General features: G+C 35.8%; 1 protein-coding gene across 1 annotated transcript in view; it reads left to right on the top strand.

Moving 5' to 3' along the window:
- Positions 1-664: 664 nt before the first annotated feature.
- Positions 665-27,438, top strand: part of LOC101896620 (neural/ectodermal development factor IMP-L2) — a 59,184-nt gene continuing 32,410 nt past the window's right edge. The window contains exon 1 of the mRNA XM_005176696.4: positions 665-801. Within this exon, the coding sequence (XP_005176753.1) occupies positions 793-801 (9 nt within the window). The 5' untranslated portion in view covers positions 665-792. The remainder of the gene's footprint in view (positions 802-27,438) is intronic.

Below are 27,438 nucleotides of genomic sequence, written 5' to 3'. Positions count from 1 at the left end.
AATTAGCAAAGTGGTGTAGGGTATAATAAAATCGGCCCGCCCGACTTTAGGACTTTCTTTACTGGTTGTTTTTATTTTATATTTTGAACTGATTTAAACGATTACAAAACTGGACCCACTACAGCGAAACCTTTTAATTTGGTCTCTGCACTAAAAATTAAATTTTTCTCAGATACACAGAATTCATCACATCATTACTCTGTTTCTCCAATCTTGACATTTATTTTAGGATTTTGTTTTATAAAGGATAACAATTGAGGATATTTGATGGCCAATTAATTTATTGACAATTATTGAATATCTGTTTTTAATTAAAATAACTGTTACTGTTAATAAATACAATCGAATTGAAGCTTTTTTTTCTTCCAACGCACAACTTGACATCACCCAACTCCAGCTGCGTTTTTCTTTTGCTAAGCAACATACGGTTCCATTGGCCCAACTTGTTCGCTATATATAAAAGGCTGTATTCTGTCTGTGGTTTGTCACATTCCTTGCCACGCACTCGAGTGGATCTCATCAGCATACATATCTGCGGATATTTTTTTTGTGTGTCAAAAAACAAAAGTGGACATATTGTTTACAAATAAAATAAGCCAAACAAGTAAACAAAATATTTGATAACAAGAAAAAAGTAGTACCCATAACAAAAATTCCAACCAATATATCAAACTTAAAGCAAAAAAAAAAAACAAAATTAGAAAACAAAACAAAAACAGTGAATTTGCCGAGTTTACAAGAAATAGCAAAAAGCAGTTTCATTAATAAATTATTTTACTCCACTTCTTCATTATGTCTCAGGTATGAAAAAAAAAACATAATTTAAATTATAGTAAATGAAAACGAAATTCAAAATAAACGTTTATTTACAACCAAGTTTGTTTGTGCTGTTGCTGTAATATTTTTGTGCTATTTAACATCAATGTCATCCCTAAAGTATGCAACAGGTTGTTGCTGTTTATAATATGTTTTACATTGTTGCCAGCGATTGCATTGTAAACATTGTTGAGTAAGGCCACCGAGTAATACAGTGGAAATGAAAAATATCGAATTCAACAGGTGACCGGTGGCTAAAATTGGAATTTTGACAGGCTATTTTAAATTGTTCCTCTAATAAATGATGTATTTTCTTGGATTATATCTTTATTTACGTTATATGTAGGATCGACACACAATCTCTAAACTATATGCAAAATAACATATTTCTGTGGGTTAATAAGGTTAATGATTTTGTCCTCTGCTCCTGAAGAAAAGGTAATTCTGTACTCATGAGAGTATTTTTTATAAAAAATCATGAGCCTTGTCATTCACTCGATAAGCGAAAATGTAAATGTATGCGAAAACGATTTCAGCGACGAAAAGCTAATACGGAAAATAAAGTTTTTTAGTTTTGTGTCAGGATAAGGCATATAGGGCATAGACAAATGAAAATATAGACAACGAAATGTTCTCACCGTTTATCTTCGAAAAAAATCGGATCAGCAGATGTCGTCCATATCGTTTCAGGGGTTTGAGTGGGAATTTTGAAGTCACTCAATTCAAAAATGTTAAAAATAACAAAAACTGTAGGATATTTGTCAGTTGAAAATTATTTCAGAATAAAAGAAATGTGAAAAGTACGTAATGACATCGAAAAATATGGTAATATTCCAGTGAAATTCTTAAAAAACGATAAAATGTATTTTCGAAGTCGAGTGGCTTGAACGCGTAAATCAGCATGTTGACTATGCAAAACATGATGAGAGCCACCTGGAAAAAAAGACCAAACTAACTTTTCGTTGTCTATATCTTCATTTGTCTATGTATAGGGTTCCATAGGATAAATGCGCGCTCACCAAAACAATTGTAAAAAAAGAGATAATTGTTTTGAATTTTATGTCAAAATCATTGTATAATAATTTTCTGGGCAGGGCATCTAAATCACCTTAATGCAATTTTTTTCTTATGGTAGCCTTGTTGTGTCAAAACACATACAGAGTTTTTATGTGTATGAATTGTTTTAAATAATATTTAAAATAATCTTAAAAGTTTTCTAATTCTGTTGAAATTAAAATTGAGTGAGAATAATTTTTTGGGATGAAATAAAATTTAGTCATATATTGTTGACCAAATGTAAATGCAAATAAACAAAGCAACTTGTTGCAAATATTATAAATAAATTTGAAGTAACAAGACTTTAGGTTCAGAGTTGCAATTTTTCAAATATAATCAATCTGTCCTACCTTGTAATTAGTAATTTAGTTTTGTTCGAGCATTTACAATTTTCATTGATGTCTTGAATATTTCGTGTAAAAGTAGACTTTTTAAATATATTTTGGTGTTTTTCTGTGTTTCAATTCCGCCACTTTCATTTCCAGCTTTCTGTGAAAATTTTAACTCTTGGAGAAAAAGCCTATCTCGGATGAGGGAGAAAAAAATTTTATATTTTTCATTCGAGACTTTATTTTTTTTCTGAATTTTTTAAAATTTCATAACACTTTTGCTTTTTTAAATGTTATTTTTTTCGATGAATGCTCTCATTTGTTAGGATGGCACACATTTAAGAACGATAATTCATTTCATATTGATGGACAAATTAATGGTCTGTTCCAGAACTGCAAGATTTTAAAAGATTACAAAACTGCAAACCTAGTGGATTCTTGCAGATACTGGAACACCTGTATATAGTATAAGTTACTGCAATATTTTCATGTCCTCCTACTTTAATGAAATTATACTTTATAGAAATAATAATGTTATGTTCCTGTACTTTTTAGTGATAAAACTAATCTGTTATGTATATCCATAAAACAGGAAAATTTTTGTGCGTTTGGTTGTTTGTTTGTAATTTGTAGACTCAAAAACCGCTGAACAGATTTTCCTAAACATTTCCAAATATACTACAGCATAGCCTGAAAGTAACATAGCCTATATAAATTTTTGAAATTCCACTTGGAACGGGAGGTATAGCATCAGAATCGATGGTACCTCCACAAAATTTAGTTTTTTTTATGCACTTATCTATTGATCGATTTGGAGTAAAAATAATTTTGTCAAATTATATTGAAATCGGTTCAGAGTAGCTCCCATACATATATTCGTCCGATTTCACATATTTGATGCATCAAACACGATATGTATGTTTGGATATATATCCCATATACATTTTCGATGAATTTCGTATATTTGATGCACCAACTACGCTATGCATCTCCAATTTCAATTAAATATGGAAGGTGTGACGGAATTTGGTCCAAAAATAAATTTTGTTAAATTATATTGAAATCGATTCACATTGCGATATGATTTTAGTAAGAATCATTGACCCACGACGACTTTGCAATGCACAGTGGTCAAGTCGTATGGGAAGAGCGGCCAAAAACATTTTCAGTGCATATATCAATATGAATCGTTGGTAATGGTACCTTGATGGTAACATATTCTATGTCACTAGCACCATAAAACTGACAAAATTGCAGCGAAGTCACTTCTGTATTTTGGGCATAACATACACAGCTGACAAAATCTGAGAGTAAAATGAGCACTTTTAGAATCTTAGAACCATTACTAAAAGCGTGAGAAAAATCACATTGGAGGATTCAGGGGGGAAGACAATTGAAACTTTAACCGAAATCCAATATTATCGTCAACATTAATCTTAAAGGCGACTCAGAACACGCACATCTTCCATATTATATACAACTACTAAACACACAAATTACAGCATTAAAATAAGTCTTGCTTTTCAATAATTATGCCAAGATTTGTCATTCTGAAATGTATTTAATTCTGTAATACTCCACTTTTGCATTGGTCCCACTAAAAAAGCAACAAACTACATTTTCTCTTTTTTTCTGCTATTCTCGAAGTGGGTCGTTAGAATGAAGCCATTATTATTATTTTTTCTAAAACGCTTAACCCCTTGAGATTTCATATGCACACATTTAACAATAAGTATCTGATTTTCATTTTTTTAATTTTGGCCAATTGCAGCGACCACTGTGCAATGGTATGAGGCTAACGTAAAAAAACTGCACAACAATTTAATTGAGGCTACGATTATTACGGGGAAGTATGTTGCTACCTCGAATTCTCCAATTGCAACAGAAATGCTATTCAACTTCAAAAGATTGCAATTTCCCGCACGCTTGATATTTGCTATCAATGCACATTAAATCAAAAGGGGTAGCGAATCGCACCGGGTTCAGCTAGAAAAAAAAATAAATAAAATATTTACTCTAAATGGACTGCTTTCCAGAAAGTGAGCGAAGGTAAATCCACTCAAAATTTCAAACAAATATAAGTTTATCCTCTACAATTGTTCGATAAAAATCAATAGTGGCTGATTTTCATTAGTAAATTTTCCAGCTAAAATTGTGTATTAATATGAACACCAATAAAATTCCCGCCTTTATATAGCTCTGATGCTTTTTGCTAGAAATATTTCAATTTCTTTGCAAACTCCTTTTGAATTTGCAAGGGACATTTTATCAGGGAATTCGAATTTGCAAAGTAGATACCTAATTTTTCTCCCTCGGATTTATTTTTCGAGAGGTATTTTTGTTTATGGTAGCAAAAAAGGGGAATGCAGAACAATTTCGCACGGCATTGTTATTCATGATTGGTCTGTATATCAATTGAAATGTTTTTTCTTTAATACTCTAAGACTCGTCCAGTCTAAAGGTGAGAATACATAAAACGCATTTTTGACTGGCTTAAGCTATCGGCTGGCTTCTTTGCAAAGGAGCGTAGGGCCAAAATCGAACTAAATCAACCTAAAACTCCTTTTGCTCCTTTACAAAGAAGCCAGCCGATGACTTAAGTCAGTCAAAAATGTGTTTTATGTATTTCACCTTAATTTCATCTACCTCAGCTTCAGTTAACTTATGGTGGTAAAAGAAAAAAACGTTCGACCCAACCGCATGTGTCATTTTAGTTCTTAAACGAATCGTATTATCTAAACATGTTGCTAAACATTTTTCTAAAGCAACTCACACATGTTGTTGCATACTTTGAGGTATATATTTAACATACATATTTAACAGTCCAGTGAAATGTTTTTCTGTTATATTTCTGTTAACAACATTGGATTTGTTTATGTTCTGTCAGGTTGAATGGACTTCCTTTACTCCTCGTTTAAATTGCTCGTGGCATCCAAATGTTTACATAACTGGTATTCAAATTACTTCCGAATTCTTCGGAAATCGATGAACTTGATATGAATAATATACGAGCAAAACATAATAATTTCGATGATATTGAACCACATTCTGAAGAAATTTCAACCGAGTAGAAAGGAAAACAACATAAAAAAACAACAACGTTGTCCTTCGATTTTGCATATCGCAAAGAAAAACAATCACATTGTGATGTACATTAGCTGGGGATGTACACGCATAACTACTAAGTGGTGTCTTTTACTTTTTTACAATTCTAGTAAAATTCTTCCAAATGTAGGCTTTTCTAGTTCCAAACTATCTCATTTGTATACCTTCCACCATAGTATGGAGGGCATATTAAGTTTGTAATTCCGTTTGTAACACCTCGAAAAATACATTTCAGAGCCCACAAAGTATATATATTCTTGATTAGCATACAATTCTATGTCGATTTAACGATGACCGTCCGTCTGTTTGTGTGTCCGTCTGGGGAAATCACTCTAGCTCCGAACGAATTGAAGTAGGTTGGTAAAATTTTGATAAGGTCAAAACGTGTTTCATCGAAAAAACGGTTTTAGACCCTAGGACTCTTTGGACCAAATCCGTTTCAGGATTTTTGAAGTCGATCTAGCGATGTTCGCCCGTCTGTCTGGTTGGCTGGTGCGCACGATAACTCTCGAAGGGAGTATCCGATTTGATCCAAAAACTTGGTACAATGTAATATTATTGTCGAACTTAGATCGAGTTCGGAGATGGGCAATATCGGTCCACTTCTTCCGGTACTTCCCCCACAAAATTTTAACATTTTCAAAAAAAAAAAAAAAAAATAATAATAATAATAATTTGCTGCACAGAAAGAGATAGGATAATCCGATTTTTCTCCAACTTTGCAAATCCTAATATTTGCATCAGTGCTAGGTCAGGTGAGAAAATGGACAATATCGGTCCACTCCATCAATATGACGTAAGTGCCCGATTCTCTTCAAATTACACACATCACAATATTTTTATTAACCCAAGGTTTGGTGTGAAAATGGAATATATGGGTCTACCGCTTCTGGTATCTGCCCCACAAAGGGTTTAAATTTTGAATATTCATGAAACTCATAAAACACGAAATTAACATCCGATTCCATTCAGACTTGGCACATCTCAATCCATTAACGCAAGATCTTTCATAAAGATGGTATAGATCCGACCATTCCTTCTGGTACCTCCCCCACAAAGGGTCAATATTTTCCCTTCAAATTTTGCATATACCAATATTTTTATCTGTATTAGATGAAGTATGAAAATGAAAGACTTATCTGTTACCTCGCACATATTTCCAAAATTTCCAAAAATATGCACATATTTCATGTGAAGTATGGTCAGATACGAATTGGTCAATATTGGCCAACTGTTCCACCATAAAGGGTCAACAGTTTGAATAATCATAACTCAAGGCTGGGGATATACGTCTCTCGGCAAAACCGACTGATACTATTTAACTTGTTTTAAATCCTATGGTTTCTGTAACTTTTATTAAGTATGGCTATTCATTTAATTAAATTCTTCAATGCAGTACCAGAATGTTTATTGTATTTCTAATATTACCACTCGCCATGCCCTGATATCTTATTTATATATTTTGTGCTTGGGCGCCACAATGTGAAAGGGCTAAAGGGTAACGACCATTAATTTATGCTAATTTTTGTAAAAAAAATTGAATTGGATTCAATTAATTTTTAAAACTGTTGGTACTTTGTCTACTAAATTTAGCATGTAAATAAATATAGTCAGGTCCCAATTTATTCTTTCGTTTGGTGTTTCTTTTCCTTTTTTTTTTTTGGCAAGGCATTTGAATTTTTTTTTTAAATAATACCAATACATATTTATTTCTCAGACAGTAGTTTGATAATTTTATTCCAACGAAAACAACAACAACAGCAGCATCCCACTTTAATATTCTGGTGTTTATATTTTTCTTCATTCAAAAATAATTGCTGCTTGTTGACGACGCAGTTAATTAAAAAAAGGGGGCTCGTGTATTTTTTTTATTACTAAAATGTTCAGCAAAACAAGAACAACAATAATAACAAGAAAACACAAACAATAACAACGAAATATCATGCCATTGATTGAAAAAGAGGAACATCGGTGTGACGACTGGTGTTGGTGACGCTGTTGTGATGAATGGCGACGATGACGCTGATAGGACGGTAAATGGGGTACGATGCTGTATCGGTGGCTCTGTTCTGCTACGCCCAAGAATCTTCAAGTTGTTAAAACTTTTTAAGCGATAGTGTTGATAGCAGTATTGACAATTCACTATCACAATATATTCTAAATAAAAAATAATTATGAAAAAAAAAATGCCCAAGGCTTTAGTACGCCCTCCAGAATATTTTCGGGATAATATTCGGCATTTATTCTGATGCCACGGTCGATTAATACGAAGAGCGACCATCGGCTGTTATGGCGGCCCACACCATCACCATGACAGGCGCTTGAGTTCTGCAGGCTAACCGAAGGGGCGAATTTTCAGCTGACCTCTTTGGCAAGTAGACAGGATCATTTTGAATTGTTTACAAACTGCTGGACAACGAATGTTTTCTCATCGGAGAAACCCAAATTCGGCAGTTCACCACATTCGGCCACACGAAGCAACTCTTTAGCTCTTTTGAGTCTATTTTCTTTCTGTTGCGGTGTACGTTTTTGCAATTTTTGGAATTTCAATGGCCTTACCCCGAGCTCATTGTTCAATATTTGCCGAAGTGCGATATGTTTAGCTCACGAGCCATTTTTCGACCACTGCGACGAGGGTTTCGATCAAGTCGCTTCTTTACTTTTCGAACTATTTCTGCTGATGTTGCTATTTTCTTCCGCCCACTTCCTTGACGTCGGGCTACGCTACCAGTATCACGGTAACGAGCGATGGTACGAGACACATAAGATTTATTCACATTTAAATGCTGGAGTGCTCTATCGATAGCCACTTGTAATTTTCCAACCAAATATAAAGAAGTCACACCACCACGCTTGAATTCCATCACGAATAACTTTTTTCCTGGAAAATTCTCACTGAAATGCTTTTGTACGCATGTAAACAATATAATGAGATGTCGCTGGAAAATTTTTTAACAGCTGTCGGACGAGTGACAATTAGAAATGACAGCAGTCTGAAGTTGGTTGCTGTATACGAGTACCAATTTCGAACTTTAAATACGAAATTTGAAACAGTTGCAATGATTAATGTTGCTAAAGTCATCGAAATACCGAATATCGTCGGCTATACGAAAACGGGTACCGACATGACTCATTTACGAACTAAACCTGCCTACTGGCAAATTACACATGTTGGCCTTCTATTTCAATTCGTTCGAAAGATACCGTGAGTACGATAGATAGACGGACGGACGGGCATAGCTAAATCGACTTAGAATTTTATGCTGATCAAGAATATATATACTTTTTTGGGTCTGCCATAAGTATTTCAAGGAGTTACCAACTGAATGACAGACGTATGGTGGCCCTCCAAAAAAATTGTTCCAGCCTTAGAATACTCGAGTTGAATTTTTGAATATTTTCACCACTCTAGTGTTTGACGTTGGTGGGGTTTAATTTGAGATCTTCCGATTGGTACTTGAATATGCGCGTCTTCCTATGTTTGCGCATTTTTCGTTTTTTTCCGATGCGTAGATTTGGAATAACCATCTGGGTCTTTTTGGATATTAATAAAAAATTGTCATTCAGAAGATGAACGATGAACAGACAAGAACTCAATCAATCTAATTATATGATCTTGTATTATTTACTATTATTATTATTTTTTTTTTTGTATTGTTAATTGCCCCATACTATATAAATTTAAATGAAAAATATATATTAAATAAACGGAAATTTTAAATGACGCACATGCAATCAGGTTTCATTCATCAATCATCAATTGATTACACATAAGGCCTTATTCTTTGAAAGGCCTTGTAAATTTCACCTCTGCCATATTTGAGTGACAACATTCAATTTGTTATCTCGCTGTGCTGTCCGTCCATCTATCTCTGGCTCTGAGTCGTTGTGTCTGTCTGTGCCTGGGTATGTGCCACAAATAGATTGTGTATTGTGTAGATGTATTGGTGTTTTGGAGGCTCGTCTGACTTCCCAGCGAACCAAACTGTTCGAGTTCAGCCGGACTTCGAATCGTAAGATGGAAAGTTGGTGGGATGAAACTTCCGACGCGAATGCGAATTAAATTCGACTACTGACCGAAAGTTATATGGAGTGTTGTCGGATGAAAGTCTGAAGTTTTAGCCGTCTTTCGAACCAAAGTCGGAAGGATATAGAATTAAGGAACAAAACAAAATATAATAAAATGTGTCCATCGCACTTCCATCTGAATCGGATGGCGATAGATTTCGAGCCCATCCAGCCTTCGCTTATAATGTCGGTAGATTTCGGACCAATTTAACATTCGCTTATATTGTCAGTACATTTCTGACTCGTCTGACAGCCTAGGCCATCGGTATGAGAGTAGAAATTGTATACAGGCTTCGCACCTACATTGTCAGTGGTCTCAGTTGGAAGATGTATGTGCAAAAAATCCACTGGGGAGCAAGGCACTAACAACTTTCAAGGTTAGAGAAACGCACTCCATTTGCTTTATTTCAGCTTGTTTACAACAAAAGTTACCACACGCAAGCAGAAGAAAAAAATTATACAAAAAAAAAAAAAAACAAAAAAAATAAAGCAGTAAGTTCGGCCGGGCTTTTAACACCATCCACCATTTGGAACAAATTTGGAAATTTGCAAAAAAATAAAATCTTTTAAAAATTCTGTTAAAATCTATAAAATACCGAATATAGCCGATATATTGGGGTCTAAACGAAGACGTGGCAACTTTTCATAAGCCATTACAATATTCAAATAAGAAATTTGAAAAAAATCCGGTGAATAATGTAGTTAAAATCATCAAAATATCGAATATAGAGAGGTCTGTCACAGGCTTTAGAACCCATTAGGAACTTCAAATTTCAAACAATTTCGGGGAATATTGTACCTAAAGCCGTCAAAATACCGTATATAGGGAGGTACTGATGTATTGGGTCTATACGAAGGCCTGAACCTGTACAGACAATTTTCTGTCATGGAGTGTAGTTCCCATCACGAACTTTGAATACCCATTACGAATTCTAAATACGAAATTTGAAACAACTCCGGTGAATAATGTCCCTAAAATCTTCAAAATATCGAATATGTGGGGATTCCGTTGCATGTGGATCGTAAAGCCTATCGTGTCCCTAAAATTTTCAAAATATCGAATATCTGGGGGTTCCTTTGCATGTGGACATTTCTCTTCCAGGGGGTAAAAGGCTTAAAAAAATTTCTAGTATGGGTTTTTAGACAATTCCATTAAAAAATTTAGGTAGAATCATCAAAATACCGAGGTACCGTTATATAGGGGATATTGTAGACCTATATAGACAATATTCTTCCAGGGACTAAAGTACTCAGTAGGAAATTCTTTTGTGGATTTTCAGACAATTTCTTAGAAAAATGTGGATAAAATTATCAAAATATCGAATATCGGGGGTACCGTTGTATGGGGGCTATACGATGTCGAGGACCGATATAGCTCATCTTCGAACTTGACCAGTCTGCAGACAAAAATCAGATATGTGCAAAATTTTACTTTTTTTATCTTTATTCGTTTTGACTCTAGCCTGATTACAACAGCCGGACGGCCGGGCAGGGCTGAGTAGTCTTGGCATTTTACGCTTATCAAGAATATATATATATTCTTTGTTATGCCTAAAATTATTTTTTCGATGAGTTACAAAAGGAATGACAAACTTAATATACCCTCCATACTATGTATGGTGGATGCTGTAAAAAATCCCTCCGACAAATTGCTCAGAATTCGGACATTACTTCATACTTTGAGCAGACTTGTCGAACATCCGATATTTGGTTCGCTGGGTCGTTGCTGTTGGTTTACTGGGCTTGATACTCGTTTTGTTGCCCAGCCCACGTTCGCCCCGCATTCTGTCGACGTCGAAAGTATCATTGAAACGATTCATTGTACCCGTAACTCAAGACTTCACAGTCGGCTAGCGAAGGCATACCACAACAAGGTATGTTAATGTGATAATGTAAATTGGTTTGAATGCATAAATCAGAAACATACCCACATAGGCATATACATACATACAGGCGAATGAGGCAAAAAAAAAAGAAGAAAGAGACACAAAAACGAAAAAGGTATTAACATATGTATGGACGCAAGTGTTCGCTGCTGAGCATTTCTGAATCGATAATGGCATGGTGATCTTTAATCAAATATTCATGGCAAAAAAAAAACCAATACACATAGAATCATCGTCGATTTTTTCAAGTTTTGAAATTTTTTTGATTAAATAAATTTAACAATAAATTGTATTAATGTACAGTTAAAACATTTTCGTTTGCATTCTGAGAGCTATGACGCAAAAAGTTTTTTTTTTCTTTCAAAATTAATTTAAAGTTAAACCGGTATCTGACATTTTCAAGTGTATTAGAGGCAAGCAATATTCTAGAATCAAAATGCTGTTGCAGTTTCTACATTTGTAGTTATTCAACTTGTAAGTTTTAATTATTCATGTCCTCGTTTGAGGTCAATTACATTGCCGACGAAAATGTCAAATACCTATTTCGTTTCACAAATTAAAGCGTTTTCCATTGCAGATTGAGCAAGAATACTAAAAACCGGCCTGTCTGCCTGGCTGGCTGGATGGCGGGCATACAATATGTTAGTGCAATAAAGAAAAATCGCCAATTAAATAATGTAAGTTATGGTGCAATGAATAAAATATGCATATATACATAACAAATGGAAATTAATAAATGTATTTTGAAATCGGTTGAATATACCCTCAGCCATATTGCTGCAGAGAGTATACATCATTTGGTATGGCAAACATGTTCAGAAATAAGGATTTTATACCTTCTTTTATCTTTAGATGAAATTCGTTTCAAGATATTTAGGTACGCTTGTCCATCCGTCAAAAATTAGATCAAATTCAATGATGGGTAATATCGGGCCTTTTTTTTTGGTACCTCCCCCACAAAAGTTCAAAAGTTATAAAAAATTACGAATCTCATATTGAAAGAAGTGAAGAGAATATTTGGATAAGAATTAGGTTATGAACGACAATGGGCATTTAAATGTGAATAAATCTTTTGTGTCTAGGTAGCGTAGCCCCACGTCAAGAAAGTGGACGGAAGAAAACAGCAAGGTCAGCAGAAAAGGTTCGAAAAGTATAGAAGCGACTTGATCGAAACCCGCGTCGCAGTGGCCGGATGGATTCCATTCGGCAAATGTTGAAAAATGGGCTCGGTGTAAATTCATTGAAATTCCAAAAAGTGAATGAACTTACACCGCAACAGAAACAAAATAGACTCAAAAGAGCTAAAGAGTTGCTTCGCTTGGCCGCAAGTGGTAAACTGCCGAATTTGATTTTCTTCGATGAGAAAACATTCGTTGACCAGCAGATTCTAAACGAACAAAATGATAGTGTCAAAGAGGTCAGTTGGAAATGTGCACCTTCGGTTGGCCACCAGAACACAAGCGCCGGCCATGGTGATGGTATGGGCCGCCATTACAGCCGATGGTCGCTCTCCGCTCGTATTCATCGACCGTGGTATCAGAATAAATGCCGAACATTATCGCGAAAATATTCTGGAGGGTGTATTAAAGCCTTGGGCACGCAAACATTTTGACCGCAGACGTTGGACATTCCAACAGGACTCAGCACCATCGCAGTCAGCACGCGCCACCCAAGAATGGTTACAGAATGATGGTCCTCGCTTCATTTCCAGCGCACAATGGCCGCCAAAATCTCCGCATACCAATCCGTTGGATTATTGTGTCTGGAGTATTTTGGAAAGCAAGGTTGGCACTAAAAAACACCAAAGTGTCGATCACCTCAAACAAGCGCTTCGCCAGGAATGGGCCAAAATACCGCAGAGCAACATTCTGGCAGCGTGTGACGGTTTCATTGGCCGTTTGAAGGCCATAATTCGTGCCAAAGGAGAACAATTCGAACAAATCCAAAAGGATATTACACCGTTGGTGCACAATAAAAGGCGAATCGGACGAAGATATATATGGGAGCTATATCAAAAATTTGACCGATTATCTCCAATTTCTATAGGGTTCGTCCTTGGCTCAAACAAATGGTTTGTGCAAAATTTCATCTGAATCGGGCGATAAATGCGATCTGTAACTTGTTTACGAAAATACATGGACAAACAGACGGACGGACGGTCTAGCTCGTTTCCTTTTGCCTGTTACAAAAAAATGCATTCAAGCCACCAAGGCGAAACAGCTGAAGGTTGAATCTTGAACATTTTGTGATAAGGCTGGGTTTTTGGAAACTCGCACTAAAAGGTACGAAAAGTACTAAATTTTACTAAAAATTTAATACTTTGTATTGGACAAACGGAAAGAGCTAGAATTCCGAAATTTGGAATGAAGGAGTGCGTGGTTGCGACAAGTCCTTAAATTGTACCAAAATGTTACCATTTGGTATTATGTGAACGGATAGCGTTAAAAACTAGAAATTTGGTATGAGAATCAGTGTTAGAAAGTAAGTTTGATATATAAAATGGAAATGTGTACTAAGTGTGCGAACTGTACTAAATTTGGAACAGTTTGATTTAGGGCGAAATTGTGAATTGGGTTCCCTGTTGGTGGTAGGTTTGTAATAAAGGGGTGATTTTGGAAATGCGAGTGAAAAGTACTAAATAGTACTATATTTGGTACAATTTTGTACTGGGTGACCATGTAGTGCTTGATATCTTAAATTTGGTATTAGGGTCGCCGTTCGTGTGTAGCCTGGACATATTGAGATGGTTTCTGAAATGAAATGAAGTACATATTGTGGAAAAAGTACTAAATAGTACCAAACTTGACATTGGTTGAAGGGATAGAGATAAATTCGGAAATTTGATATTTAGATTACAGATGGTATCTGTGTTTGAGATTTGACGGTTGTTTGGAAATGCGTCCTACATTTGTACACAAAGTACTAAATGGTACTAATTTCGGTATTGGGTGAAGGGATGGGGCTGGAATTATCAAGTTTGATACTGAGGTCTTTGTTGTTATCTGTAATTGAGACATAGAGGTGGTTTTGAAAATCTGTAATATAAAGTTGTAAGGAAAGTACTACATTTGGTATTGGGTGAAGGGAGGGAGCTGATATTTTGAAATTTGATATTGAGGTTTATGTTGGTATCTGGCGTTAAGACATGGGGGTGTTTTTGGAAATGTGTAGTATAACTGGTCGGCAAGTAGTTAGTACTATGTATGAAGTTTGGTTTGGAAAAGTTGTCCAAGAAATATTGAACGAATCTTAAATTTTGAGGTGGACTTTTCGTTGAAGAAGTAGCGGCTCCTCCGAAATAGCCCAAATATTGCCCGTGGTTATATTATATCAGTTTTATGTCAGGAGCAAAAACGTAAAATTTTAAAAATCACTCAAAAATTTGAATGGCAAATAACTCTCAATTAAGAGGTAATCCGTATTCGATTTCCTTCAAACTTCGCACATCAATATTGGATAACATTAGATCTCACATGACTGTGTTGTTTGTCGTTCCACTACCTCCCGTACCTCTACCAAAAAGAGTAAAAGTGACCATAGAATTTTCACATTTTCTCCATCAAAAAATAACCCATTTTAAAAATGACGAAAACCTCTTCAGATTTCGACATCATTTCTACTCGGTATGGTATAAAACCACAAAGTTCGCATTCTTAACAATCTGTGTAAAGCTCCAGACCGGCGTTGAGTCATGCTCCGCGAAATCTGTGTATTTCCAGCAAAATAATCCAATCAATATTTACATTTCCACAATGACCTCTTGAAGTAGTTATCAAACACTTTTTTTTCATTTTCCAAGAACTTGTGCACGCTTTGTTCCGTAGCACAGTTTGTTTAATTATTTACTTTTAATAACCATTTAATTATTCAATTAAAAATTGCATTTCATCGAAATAAAAAATAAATCAATATGTTTAAAATAAATCATTCTCCTCCATTCACTTCGCACGGCTGGCATTGATGATGCTGTCAGCGGCAGTGAATCCCTGGCATCTGTGATGCATTTAAAAAGTCAGACGAATCAATGACTGGCTGATTGGGTGAATGATTGGAAAATGTATATTTTTTTACGTTGGTTGGTAACGTTCATGACTGCACGTAATCAAACTAAAAAAAAAAACAAATAATTGCCTTCGTAGAATTAGTTCAAAGTTGAAATATGATTACAATTTGTTGTCAATACCCAATGGTGCATGGAACTAGTTATGGGGCAGAAATGCAATACCAATCGAGTTGCATGCAATTTGACATTTCAGTGAAGGGTTCTTAGTGAAGCTGGCAAAATATCGATAGTGATCAACTTCAATATTGTCGATAGTTATATTTCGATAGTATCAATATTATTAATAATATCGGTTAATTGGGCTTATTGCAATAGGGATAAATTCAAATAAAAATAAGTTTACTGTTGCTCTGTTCCAGAACCTGCAAGAGTGAAAAAATGTTACTACGATAACCAATGTTTCCTGATACGAAAAAAAATCAAAATAAGTAGATTCTTATGGGTTCCGGAACAGACCCAGTAAAAAACTTGAATGGGCTTAATAGACTCAGTACTTTGATCTTCTGTGTGTTAAGGTACATCCATGGTACCATTGAATGAAGATAACCTAATTTCACGCTTTGTACGTTCGACTTATTTTAATAACTTTCATATGTATTTAATTCTTTTAGTAAGAAAGTAAAAAAACAGCCGTTTGGAAGGAACTTGAAAAATTTCAAAAAAAAAAAACCGAAAACTATCACTTGAATGAAAACCGTTATATGGGGACTATATGAAGACGTGGACCTGCATACGAAATTTTTGTCATAGCTACATAGGCTGTAGTACCCATTACGAACTTCAAATATGAAATTTGAAACAATTCCAGTGAATAATGTCGCTAAAATCATGTCGGTCGTGACCCCTAGATATTGGGGCTATACGAAAACATGGACCGGCATGGCCCACGGGAAATGCCTATTGGGAAAATATGCATGTATACCACATTTTAGCTTCCTATCTCAATTCGTTCGGAAGATAGCGTGATTATAATAGAATAGGATTTAGCTAAATCGTCTTAAAAAATAAAGCTTTTACGCTGAGGCAGAATATATATACTTTGTAGGGTCTACACGAATAATTCGAGGAGTTACAAACATAATGACAAAGCTAATATGCCTTCCATAGAATGGTGGAGGGTATAGAAACGTCGAAGGTGTACGTCAGGTATTAGGTTATTAGTTACTATTTGGCTAGAGAAGGTATATACCATTTGATAGGACCAAAACGTGCCTCATCCGGAGATGGACATAATCGGTACACTCCTTCTGGTACCTCCCCCATAAAAAGTCAAAATTTTCACAGAAAATAATTTACCTTATAAAAAAAGGAAGGATCATCCAAATTTCTACAAACTTTGCATATCGCAATATTTGTACCAGTGCTATATAAGGTACCCACTATATCATGTACCTCCACCACAAAGGGTCAACATTTTGGATAATTAAGACTCTCATAAAATGCGAAATATATATAATCATAGGAAATAAACATCACATTCTCTTCAAATTTGACACATCTCAAAATGTTTATTAAAACAAGATCTGGTGTGAAGCTGATAGAAAAAATGTTAAAATTTGAAAAATATCGAATATAGCCAGGGCTATTCGAAGACCTGGACCTGCATAGACAATTTTCTGTCACAGGCTTTAGTACCTATTAGAAACGAAATTTGAAACAATTTCGTTGAATATTGTACCTAAAATCGTCAAAATACCGAATATTGGGAGGTATCGTTATATGGAAGCTATACGAAGACGTGGGTCTATATACGCATTGTTTTTGTCATAGGCTGTAGTACCCATGATGAATTCTAAATATGAAATTGAAAACAACTCCGGTAAATAATGCCCCTAAAATCGTCAAAACATCGATTATGGGGGGTACCGTTGTATGTGGGCTATACGATATAGTGGACCTACAGGGTGAGATAAAAAAACTGCAACAAAATCAAACGCAATAATTTTTAATTTTATTTAATGAAACCAAAAAAATGTCGGAAATATTATCAAATTTTAGAATAAAATTAGATTTGTTCAAATTGGTCACCTTTGGCACGAATTATGGCCTTCAAACAGCCAATGAAACCGTCACACGCTGCCCGAATGTTGATCTGCGGTATTTTGGACCATTCCCGGCGAAGCGCTTGCTTGAGGTGATCGACACTTTGGTATTTTTAGTGCCAACCTTGCTTTCCAAAATACTCCAGACACAATAGTCCAAGGGATTGGTATCCGTAGATTTTGGTAGCGATGCTTTTGTACGCTTGTAAACAATATAATGAGCAGTCACTGGAATAATTTTAACAGCTGTCAGACGAGTGTCTTAGAAATGAAAGCAGTCTGAAGTTGATTGCAATTTTATCATCTCACCCTGTAGACATTTCTCACCAAGGGGGTAAAGTGCTTAGAATGAACTTCTACTATGGATTTTTAAACAATTCCATTGACAAATTTAACTAAAATAATCAAAATTCCGAATATAAGTAGGTACCTTTATATGGGAGATATACGATATCATGGACCTATACAGACAATGCACGTCCCGGGGTAAAGTACTCAGAAGGAATTCCTTTTGTGGATTTTCAGAAAATTTCATTGAATTAATTTGTTATAACACTAAATTGAGCTTTGAGTAGTAACATGAACTTCATTGCCGCTTCCAATTGACACACTCTCACTATCTCAAATTTCAGTTGAAATTAATTGGTAGATGTTGTACTTGAAATCAGATACAAGAGCCGGTATATAAAAAATGCCATTGTGAGGGGGATTACTAAAATAATAAGGGTTTAATTATTTATAAATTTTTCGCTAACTTTGCATGAAATTGCATCATTCATTTATGGGTTTGTTTTACGGAGCGAGTCTCAAGAAATTGGGGAGGGGGTTGTTTTTTCCTCAACACTTTGATAACTTGTGGGCAATTTTACATACTTTATAACTTACAACCACTTTACATTTGCCGAAGATATTTGCGCACCCATAGACACATTTCCACAATAGTTTTTTTTGCCTCTATTTTCGGCCCTACCATATGCTCTTTCAACTCTTTTAACTCAGTTTCGGTTTTCTGGCTGTCTCGCGATCATCAATGCGCCCGCCACAAGAGAGCACCTCCTATACCTAGTCCCACTTTTGGTGTGCATAGAAGCTACTCTTCTTGACTACATAATAAATTACCCATCGTATAGGTAAAACGCTCACGTTTTGTTTCAACGGAACTTGAGGTGCTAAGAAGACAACAATAAAAAAAATTAACAAAGTGTCAGAGTTTTGTACGATAATATCTTCGAATGAGAAATGAAATTCCAAATAGAGAGTCTCGAATTGACACTCTGCATTTGGAGTGAGACAGACAGACAGACGGCAATGGCCTTGCTTACCTCTACTAAAAATAATGCCGCACACTCACAAAAAAATCCAATTTTCAATTTGGCTGATGTAATTTCGGGGGAAAATTATGCCAGACGAACAGATCGTATGACGACATAGAGGAATAAAAGATAAATCATTTAGAAGCGGTGCGGTGCGTTCCTCTACCTCTACACTGTGCTACACATGACAAATCATAATGTGTGTGTGTGTGTACACACAGCGAACGCAAGGGCCTACCCATCGAGAATATCAATGATATGCCGGTGGCCTGTTTACACTGTGACAGATTATCCCAGAGATCTTAGCGACCGACAACAATCACACGCAGTGCGGAAATCATAGATCGTTTGAACGGACGGACGGACGATCGATCGACCGGTTGTTCATTTCTGTGGTCAATGTGTTCTCTGTGTTGGCAAACAATGGCAACAAGAAATAGAGGTGAGCTGTTGTTACCGGTGTTGTGTTTGTTTGGGAGATTTTTCGGTGTTTAAATAAATTCCAAGAATGATTATCACTAGCGAACAGACACACACACTTATGGGCAGATAAACATCTTCAACCTCTCCTTGTAGGTTAACTGAGAGCAAGGGTACAGACCCGCTTGGATATTAGCGTATGTGTGTCCGTCTGTGAATGAGTGAGACTTCTTGACCATCTTCACTCTATGGCTCGACCGTTTTATTTGAATTTGAATATTGAACTTTGTCCAGGGGGGAAACACATGTGACTCTGTCTGCTATCGATTGGTGCAAGCAGATGTTGTTGTTGTTGTTGTTATCAAGGTCTTATGCGAAGAGAACGATAGTTATAACCAAATCACAGACGAATGGGAATTTTAAGCTATGAGTCAAACTTTTATAAAACGATCATATGTGCATAAATAATTAGATGAATTTTTTATACATTTTATTCGAGCTTATTTTCGATGTCTTGCTTAAGTGTTCCATTCGCCATTTGCTTGTTTTGGGAAAAACGTATTTCGAAGTTTGCATTTCGAATTTGCCTAAACCGACTGGCCGTCAATTGTGTTAATATATTTGATTGGAAGTTATGGTAATGGTAGTCGCCTGTTAACACAAAAGTTCTACAAAAGGGAGCGAAACGGCAGAGACTTTTTGACAGTTCTTTTACTAAGAGTTTGCAAATCCTTGCTTGAAAAATATCTTCTCGCAATTACTTGCAACTTTTTTATTCTTTCCTTCCGGTGAATTAAATTTGGGCAAGCAATTTTAAAATATTTTTATTTTGGGAATCGTAAGCCTTATTGTATTGTCCGATATTCGGCCTTTTTATGATTTCAGCCACATTTATCAATGGAATTGTCTGAAAATCCACACAAGGGGTTGCCTCTGAGTAATTTGCCACCAAGAAGAAAATTTTTTATGGGTCTGCGATATCGTAAAAATATCCCCCGATATTCGGTTTTTTGATGATCCTAACGACATTTTGTCTCAAATTTCGCATTTAAAATTTGAAGCCTGTAATGAGTATTTCAACCGATGACGGAAAACTGTCTATGTCCACAGCGCATATCGGACCATATAACGCTACCTCCTTTATTGGGATCATATAACGCTACCTCCTTTATTCGGTATTTTGATGATATTAGCGACGTTATTCAACGGAATTGTTTCAAAATTTCGTATTTGAAGTTCGGAATCGGTACTACAGCTGTGAAAAAAAATTACTTATGCAGGTCGACGTCTTCGTATAGCCCTCATATAACGGAGTTTTTTTAAATTCTTCTAGATCCTTCGAAATGGTGGAGGGTATTTAGCATCATTATTTACCGGAATTGTTTCAAATTTTTCATTTTAAGATCTCAATGGATACTTCAACCTATGACAAAATATTAGATATGCATGCCCACGTATCTTATATGGGGGCAGGGGTATGTATCTTTATATGGTGGCATGCGTGGGTATCTTTATATGGGGGCTATACGATGACCTGCATTGCCAATTTTTGTCACAGGCTGTAGAACCCGTTACGAATTGCAAATACGAAATATGAAACAATTCGTGAAATGTCGCTGAAATCAGCAAAATACCGAATATATAGGGAGCTACCGGTATATGGTATACGAAAACCTGGACTGCATAAACAATTTTCTGTCACAGGTTGTAGTTCCTGATAGTAACTTCAAATACGAAATTTGAAACAATTTAGTTGAATATTGTACCTAAAATCGTCAAAATACTGAATATACGGAGGTACTGATATATGGGGCCTAAACAAGTCAAAGACTGCAGTTTCCATTACGAGCTCTAAATACAAAGTTTGAAACAAATCCGATGAAAAAATGTCCGTAAAATCATCAAAGTACCGAATATTGGGGGGAGGGGGTACCGTTATATGGGGGATATAACGGGGATAGGATATACAATATCGTAGACCCATATAGACAGGGAGTTAAATACTCAGAAGGAACTCCTTGCGTGGAATATAGGGAGGTATCGTTATATATCCACGATGTTGTGGACCGACATAGCCCATCTTCAAACTTGACCTGCCTGCACCCAAAATACTAACCCTATTTTTATTCGTTTTCAGTCTAGCGTGATTGATTGTTTTTGAATTTTACGCTGATCAATAATTTATTATACTTTGTTATTTCTAAAATTATTATTTCTATGAGTTACAACCGGAATGACGAAATTAATATACCCTCCAGAATCAGTTACCAGAAATAATTTTAGTTTTATGTCTGTGTTGTGTATATTAAAATAAATTATTGTTTAACCGGCCTACTAAGCCCCTATACTTCGTTTTTAAAACTCCTGAAAAGTTAGGGAAAAATTGTGCAAAGGAAATATTATATAATAACCTCATATATCTGAAAGCTGACCAAACATTCAGAACGAATATTTCGGAGACCCCTTTGAAATGACAAATATGGCAAAAAGTGAAGAATCTTGTATGGAACACTTAAGCATGACACCGACGAAATATGTTAATCAAATATTGTTTGACGTCACAGCATTTGAATTTTATTCAAAGTATTCTTGATAAAACAAAACCACATAGAGCATTTGGATATTTTAAAAACTTAAATATAAGTTAGAACGTGTAGTATTTTAGACAGAATTGAAGATTTCATATTGGAGTAATCTGAAGATCTAATAAACCCAGTGGCTTAATCTGCAATGGTATAATAGCACATTTACACTACAGTATTTTTTGCTTACCTGCACAATCAAAAATTGCACGACATCTTGTGCAGCAATGCCCAAAATTCAGGTAGCTTCATTGCACTTATCTGCACAATGAAGCAGGTATCTTTAATTTTACTTACGTGCACAAAAAGTGCAGGTATCTTTAATTTTCTATTCGTATGTATTTGAGCATCAGTGGTGTTTTATCCAGCATAACCATCTTTTAGTGTGGGAGAGGAAGCGAGAATATGTTTTTAATGCATGCTCGAAGTGGTAGTTTTTAGTGTCTTTTTTGAGTTTGCAAAAAATTTTCTTGTACAGATAAATACAACTTTTGTAACCAAATTAAAAAAAATTACCAAATTTTCGAGGCAGGAATGTCCAATGTGCAGCTATCGATTGGGCACTTAAATACAATTCAAATAAAGGGATTCAGAAAAAAATGGCATAACAAAAGTTTTTTGGTCTGCAAAGGCCAATGCGCAGCTAATGTTGATGCAGGTAAATAGAAACCACTGTATATTAAATTCAGTGGGTTAGCCATTGATGCTCATTAAAAGTTATGGTTCACATAAACCAATTGCAGAAGTCATCACCCTAATCCATGCATACATGTGTACGTACTTTGTCAACTCTGACGTGAAACCTTTTTCTGAAGTTGTTGCTTAGCTGATAAAATTTTGATTGGAACTTCAATCAATTATTGTTTGAAAACTTAATTATTTATGGGGAAATTAATTAAACAAACTTGGCATTGCATCGAACCGTGTTGTATGGTACCGATTACGACAGCAAGCAATGTCTCAAGTTTGGCTCAAATAACGCTTACTATTTAATTAATGGCAACAGCTTACAATTAATGTTTCCTTCTAACGGCGGTGGAGTGGAAACGAGACTTTTCACCACATCTCGTTTGTGTGTGCGCGTGCCTAGATGTGTATGTATGTTGTTAACATCTGTTAATTACAAGATTGATAACATTTTTTTCGTTTGCCTTAACATGGCCTCGATTGGAATTCCCCGGAACAACTTCTTTTTCCCTGGAATGACAAGAGTAAGTGAGTTTGTGCATGAACGACATCTCATCATCTTCAACATCATCAGCATCACCATCCTCACGTAGACACGAGACACTACACCGATGAAGCCGAAGAGCCACAAAATCACGAAAACCAGCTCTTGGAAAAATACCAAGTATCTAATGGAAAATTTTGAATGAAATTCCATCGATTTCATTTTTATTTAACTGCTTAGTCACCATGACGACCTTTGGCGGTGTTTGGTAGGTGTGATCGCGTTTTGACATCACGTGCATAGATTGGTCGAGAGACTACCTTTAAATACATGTGTATGTTTGTATGTACATACATATGTGTACGTGGATTTTAGGGGTCTCGCACTTTGGTCCCATCACACATTTGTATTATATGTAGGTATCTATCTTTTAGTTAATTTGAACTTTGGTTGGTGTCTACATTGATTGATGTTTCAATATGCGGCCAAAATATGGCCAAAGGGGGTATTTTCAAATATTTTTGTAAATTTTGTTCTTAAGTTGTCTTACTCTTGAATATACGCAACATTTTCGAGTGGAAAAATGCGCATTTGCATAAACTTCGCAGTAATATCTTGGTTGGGTGCCCCAACTAGAACGATCTTTTTATTTTACCTTCCACCATGGTATTGATGCAGAACATCTTAGGGTAGAGTCGATACTCCCGACTGTGCTATTTGGAAAATAATCGCCAATTAAGTGAAAGTAACAATAGAAGAATTCAGCATCGGCGATTTGTTAACGTCTTTTACGTCCAGATGCGGCCGAAATATGACCAAAGGGGGTATTTTCAAAACTTTTTGGAAATTTTGTTCTTAAGTTGTCTTATTCTTGAATACACGCAACATTATCGAGCGGAAAAATGCGCATTTGCATAAACTTCGCAGTAATATCATGGTTGGGTGCCCTAACTAGAACGATTTTTTATTTTTCCCTCCACCATGGTATGGAGGGTATATTAAGTTTTTCATTCCGTTTGTAACACCTCAAAATATACAATATAGGACCCACAATGTATAAATATTTATGATAAGTATAAAATTCTATGTCGATTTACCATATAACGGCACCTCCCGATATTCGGCATTAAGATGATTTTAGCGACATTGTTCACCAGATCTTTTTCAAATTTCGTATGTGAAATTCGCAATATAACACAATCTATGACAGAAACCTGCATATGCAGGTCCATGTCCATACCGAATACAGGGAGGTACCATCCTATGGGAGCTATGCGAAGAACTGGACCTGTATAGACAATTTTATGTCACAGGTTGTGGTACCCGTTACGAACTGCAAATACGAAATTTAAAACAAATCCGGTGAATAATATCGCTAAAATCGTCAAAATATCGAATGTAGTGAGGTTGCGATATATGAGGCCTATACGAGGACCTGTACCTGCATAGACAATTTTCTGTCGTAGACTGTAGTATCTAAAAGGAACTTCAAATACGAAATTTGAAACAATTCTGGTGAATAATGTTGCTAAAATCATCAAAATACCGAATAGGAAGGTACACTTATGTGGGGACTATACCTAAGCGTGGACCTATATAACCCATTTTCAATACCCAAAGGTCTGAAGACAAAAAACACATTTGATTAAAATTTAAATCGACATATACTTTTATACTGATCCAGAATATACAGGGCGAGATAAAAAAACTACAGCAAAGACAAACGCCATAATTTTTAATTTTACATAATAATTCAACATAATTTTAAAATGTCGGAAATAGCATCAAATGTTAGCATAAGTTTAGATTTGTTCGAATTGATCACCTTTTGAACGAATTATGGCCTTAAAACGGCCAATGAAACCGTCATACGCTGCCCGAATGTTGCTCTGCGGTATTTTGGCCCATTCCCGGCGAAGCGCTTGCTTGAGGTGGTCGACACTTTGGTGTTTTTAGGTGGCAACCTTGATTTTCAAAATACTCCAATTGGTGGGCAATTCTCACCAAAATGCTTTTGTACGCATGTAAACAATATAATGAGCTGTCACTGGAATAATTTTAGCAGCTGTCGGACGAGTGACTTAGAAATGACAGCGGTCTAAAGTTGTTTGCAGTTTTTTTCATCTCACACTGTATCAACACTAATAGTCCTGCAGACAAAACCCACATACATATGAGTAAAATTCTATCAACCTTCTTCAATTCATTCGTGTGCTATGTCGTTAAATCTTCTGCGTTTTATGCTGATCAAGAATATATATACTTTGTTGGGTCTAAAATGTATATTTCGGGGAGTTACAAACGGAACGATAAAGCTAATGTACCCTTCATACTATGGTGGAGGGTATAAAATAGAATATCGAATATCATCCAATTCCAAGTGGGCAATTCTCACCAAAATGCTTTTGTACGCATGTAAACAATATAATGAGCTGTCACTGGAATAATTTTAGCAGCTGTCGGACGAGTGACTTAGAAATGACAGCGGTCTAAAGTTGTTTGCAGTTTTTTTCATCTCACACTGTATCAACACTAATAGTCCTGCAGACAAAACCCACATACATATGAGTAAAATTCTATCAACCTTCTTCAATTCATTCGTGTGCTATGTCGTTAAATCTTCTGCGTTTTATGCTGATCAAGAATATATATACTTTGTTGGGTCTAAAATGTATATTTCGGGGAGTTACAAACGGAACGATAAAGCTAATGTACCCTTCATACTATGGTGGAGGGTATAAAATAGAATATCGAATATCATCCAATCAGATACGGTGCATTTGCCTTATTTTGGGTTATTCATATTGCATAAACTTCGCAACAACGGTCAAACAACGCCAAACGAGCAGCACCGCTAAGTTTGTGTTTGAGAATATTTGTCGAGTTAATGGTGCTACCTCACGTCTGCCATTGCCATTGCATGTCTAGAATTTTAATGAGGAGAGTTCCACTTCGATCGCTGTACATACATATGTATGTATGTATGTACAAACAGGCATGTGCTAATATGTATGAATGAACACACTTATGATCGTCATTATACCTTTACATTGCTTCAAACATCCATTTCTATGCATGTATTTGAATGTGTGAATCACTTGTATGCACGCAAACTTATCCACGCCAACAATCGTCATGGGTAATATTTCATCAAGACTACTTTTTTTCTCTCCCTCTCCCCAGTTTTTATGTTTTTTTTTGTTCTCCTCTTTACTTCACCTTACCATAGTAGGAGATTCGATATCAAATCGAGAAAAAAAAGTTCACTTAGCAACAAGCCACGATTTGTAATTGTTACCGAAATGAATGAATGACGCTCTCGCACGCATTTACAGGCAGATATACATACAAACATACCTACATATATGTGTTTGAACATGCGGTCAAACATGAATGTTGCGAGCATTTATGGCATAAAGACTCATTCATTATCGGAGATACTATCTACATACATATATACAAACATGTGTGAAAAGATGTTTCAGATGATGTCCAATTCAATGTCCGATCGACCGGTGTGCCGCCGGCTTATGGCAAAGTGGTCCTCATAGTCGCATGTTAACACCAATGGGGGCAAACACGACTGTTGAACTGACATACATAAATACGCATGTACGAACATACATACAATATGGATCGAATGATACAGTGACTCGATGAAATGAATATTTGGACAAAAAAACCATTTCTTTCTGCACAAATGTCTAAAAAAAAAAGATTTTTATGTGATATTTAAATAAGTTTACGTTTTACTTAAGCCTCATTCTAAAGGTTGTCCCAAGTAAAATAAAATTCTGAAACTTTATAATTTTCAAAGACCGTTTTGCATGAATGCAACGTCAAATTTCCCCCTTTTAAGGCTTGAGACGCCTTTGGCTTATTCATATAAACTATCGACTTCAAAAAACCCCAAGCAAAAAATTTAAAAATCCCACGATCTATGTGGTCAATTCTGGTCTCCAAAACGCGAAATAACACGAACGGCAAATGACTGATGCAGCAATTGAATCGTTTCCCTGGCTGCATGACATGTGGTGCCGTCTTGTTGAAACCAAATGCCCTTCACATTCATTTCTTCAATTCTAGGCAATAAAAAACTGGCTATCGTTTTACAATACCGATCAACATTGGCTGTTTGCGCTTGACCTATTCAATGATTCCTCTAGACCAAAAACCACACGACATAGTGACACGTTGAGGATCCATATACTTCTCGTGAATCACTCGAGGATTTTCTTCACCCCAAGTGCGAAAATTTTACCTGTTGACGAAGCCCTCACAATGGAATGGGCCTCGTCACTGAAGATGATTTTATCGGCAAAATCAGCATTTTCATGTTGTCTCTCCATGGTCAGCTGGCTTCAGTTCCTGAGGCAAATGAATGAATGATAATAAACACGATATGGGAACAGGTGCTGGAAATTAGTGTCGAATAGTAGCTCTTCCAAATATTAGATCGCTTAAGGCCAGATTACACCCCCATGTTGATGTCATATCACAAAGAGAAATTTTCCACATTTATCTTTAGCATTTTATAGCATAATGAATAGGTCTGTCTGCTTACTTCTCCTGCAAAGTTTTCCCGGC

Source organism: Musca domestica, unplaced genomic scaffold (assembly GCF_030504385.1).
Source record: "Musca domestica strain aabys unplaced genomic scaffold, Musca_domestica.polishedcontigs.V.1.1 29, whole genome shotgun sequence".
In the NCBI taxonomy this organism is placed as follows: Eukaryota; Metazoa; Arthropoda; class Insecta; order Diptera; family Muscidae; genus Musca; species Musca domestica.
The sequence above is the reverse complement of the archived record's forward strand: the minus strand, read 5'-3'. Positions and strand labels throughout refer to the sequence as shown.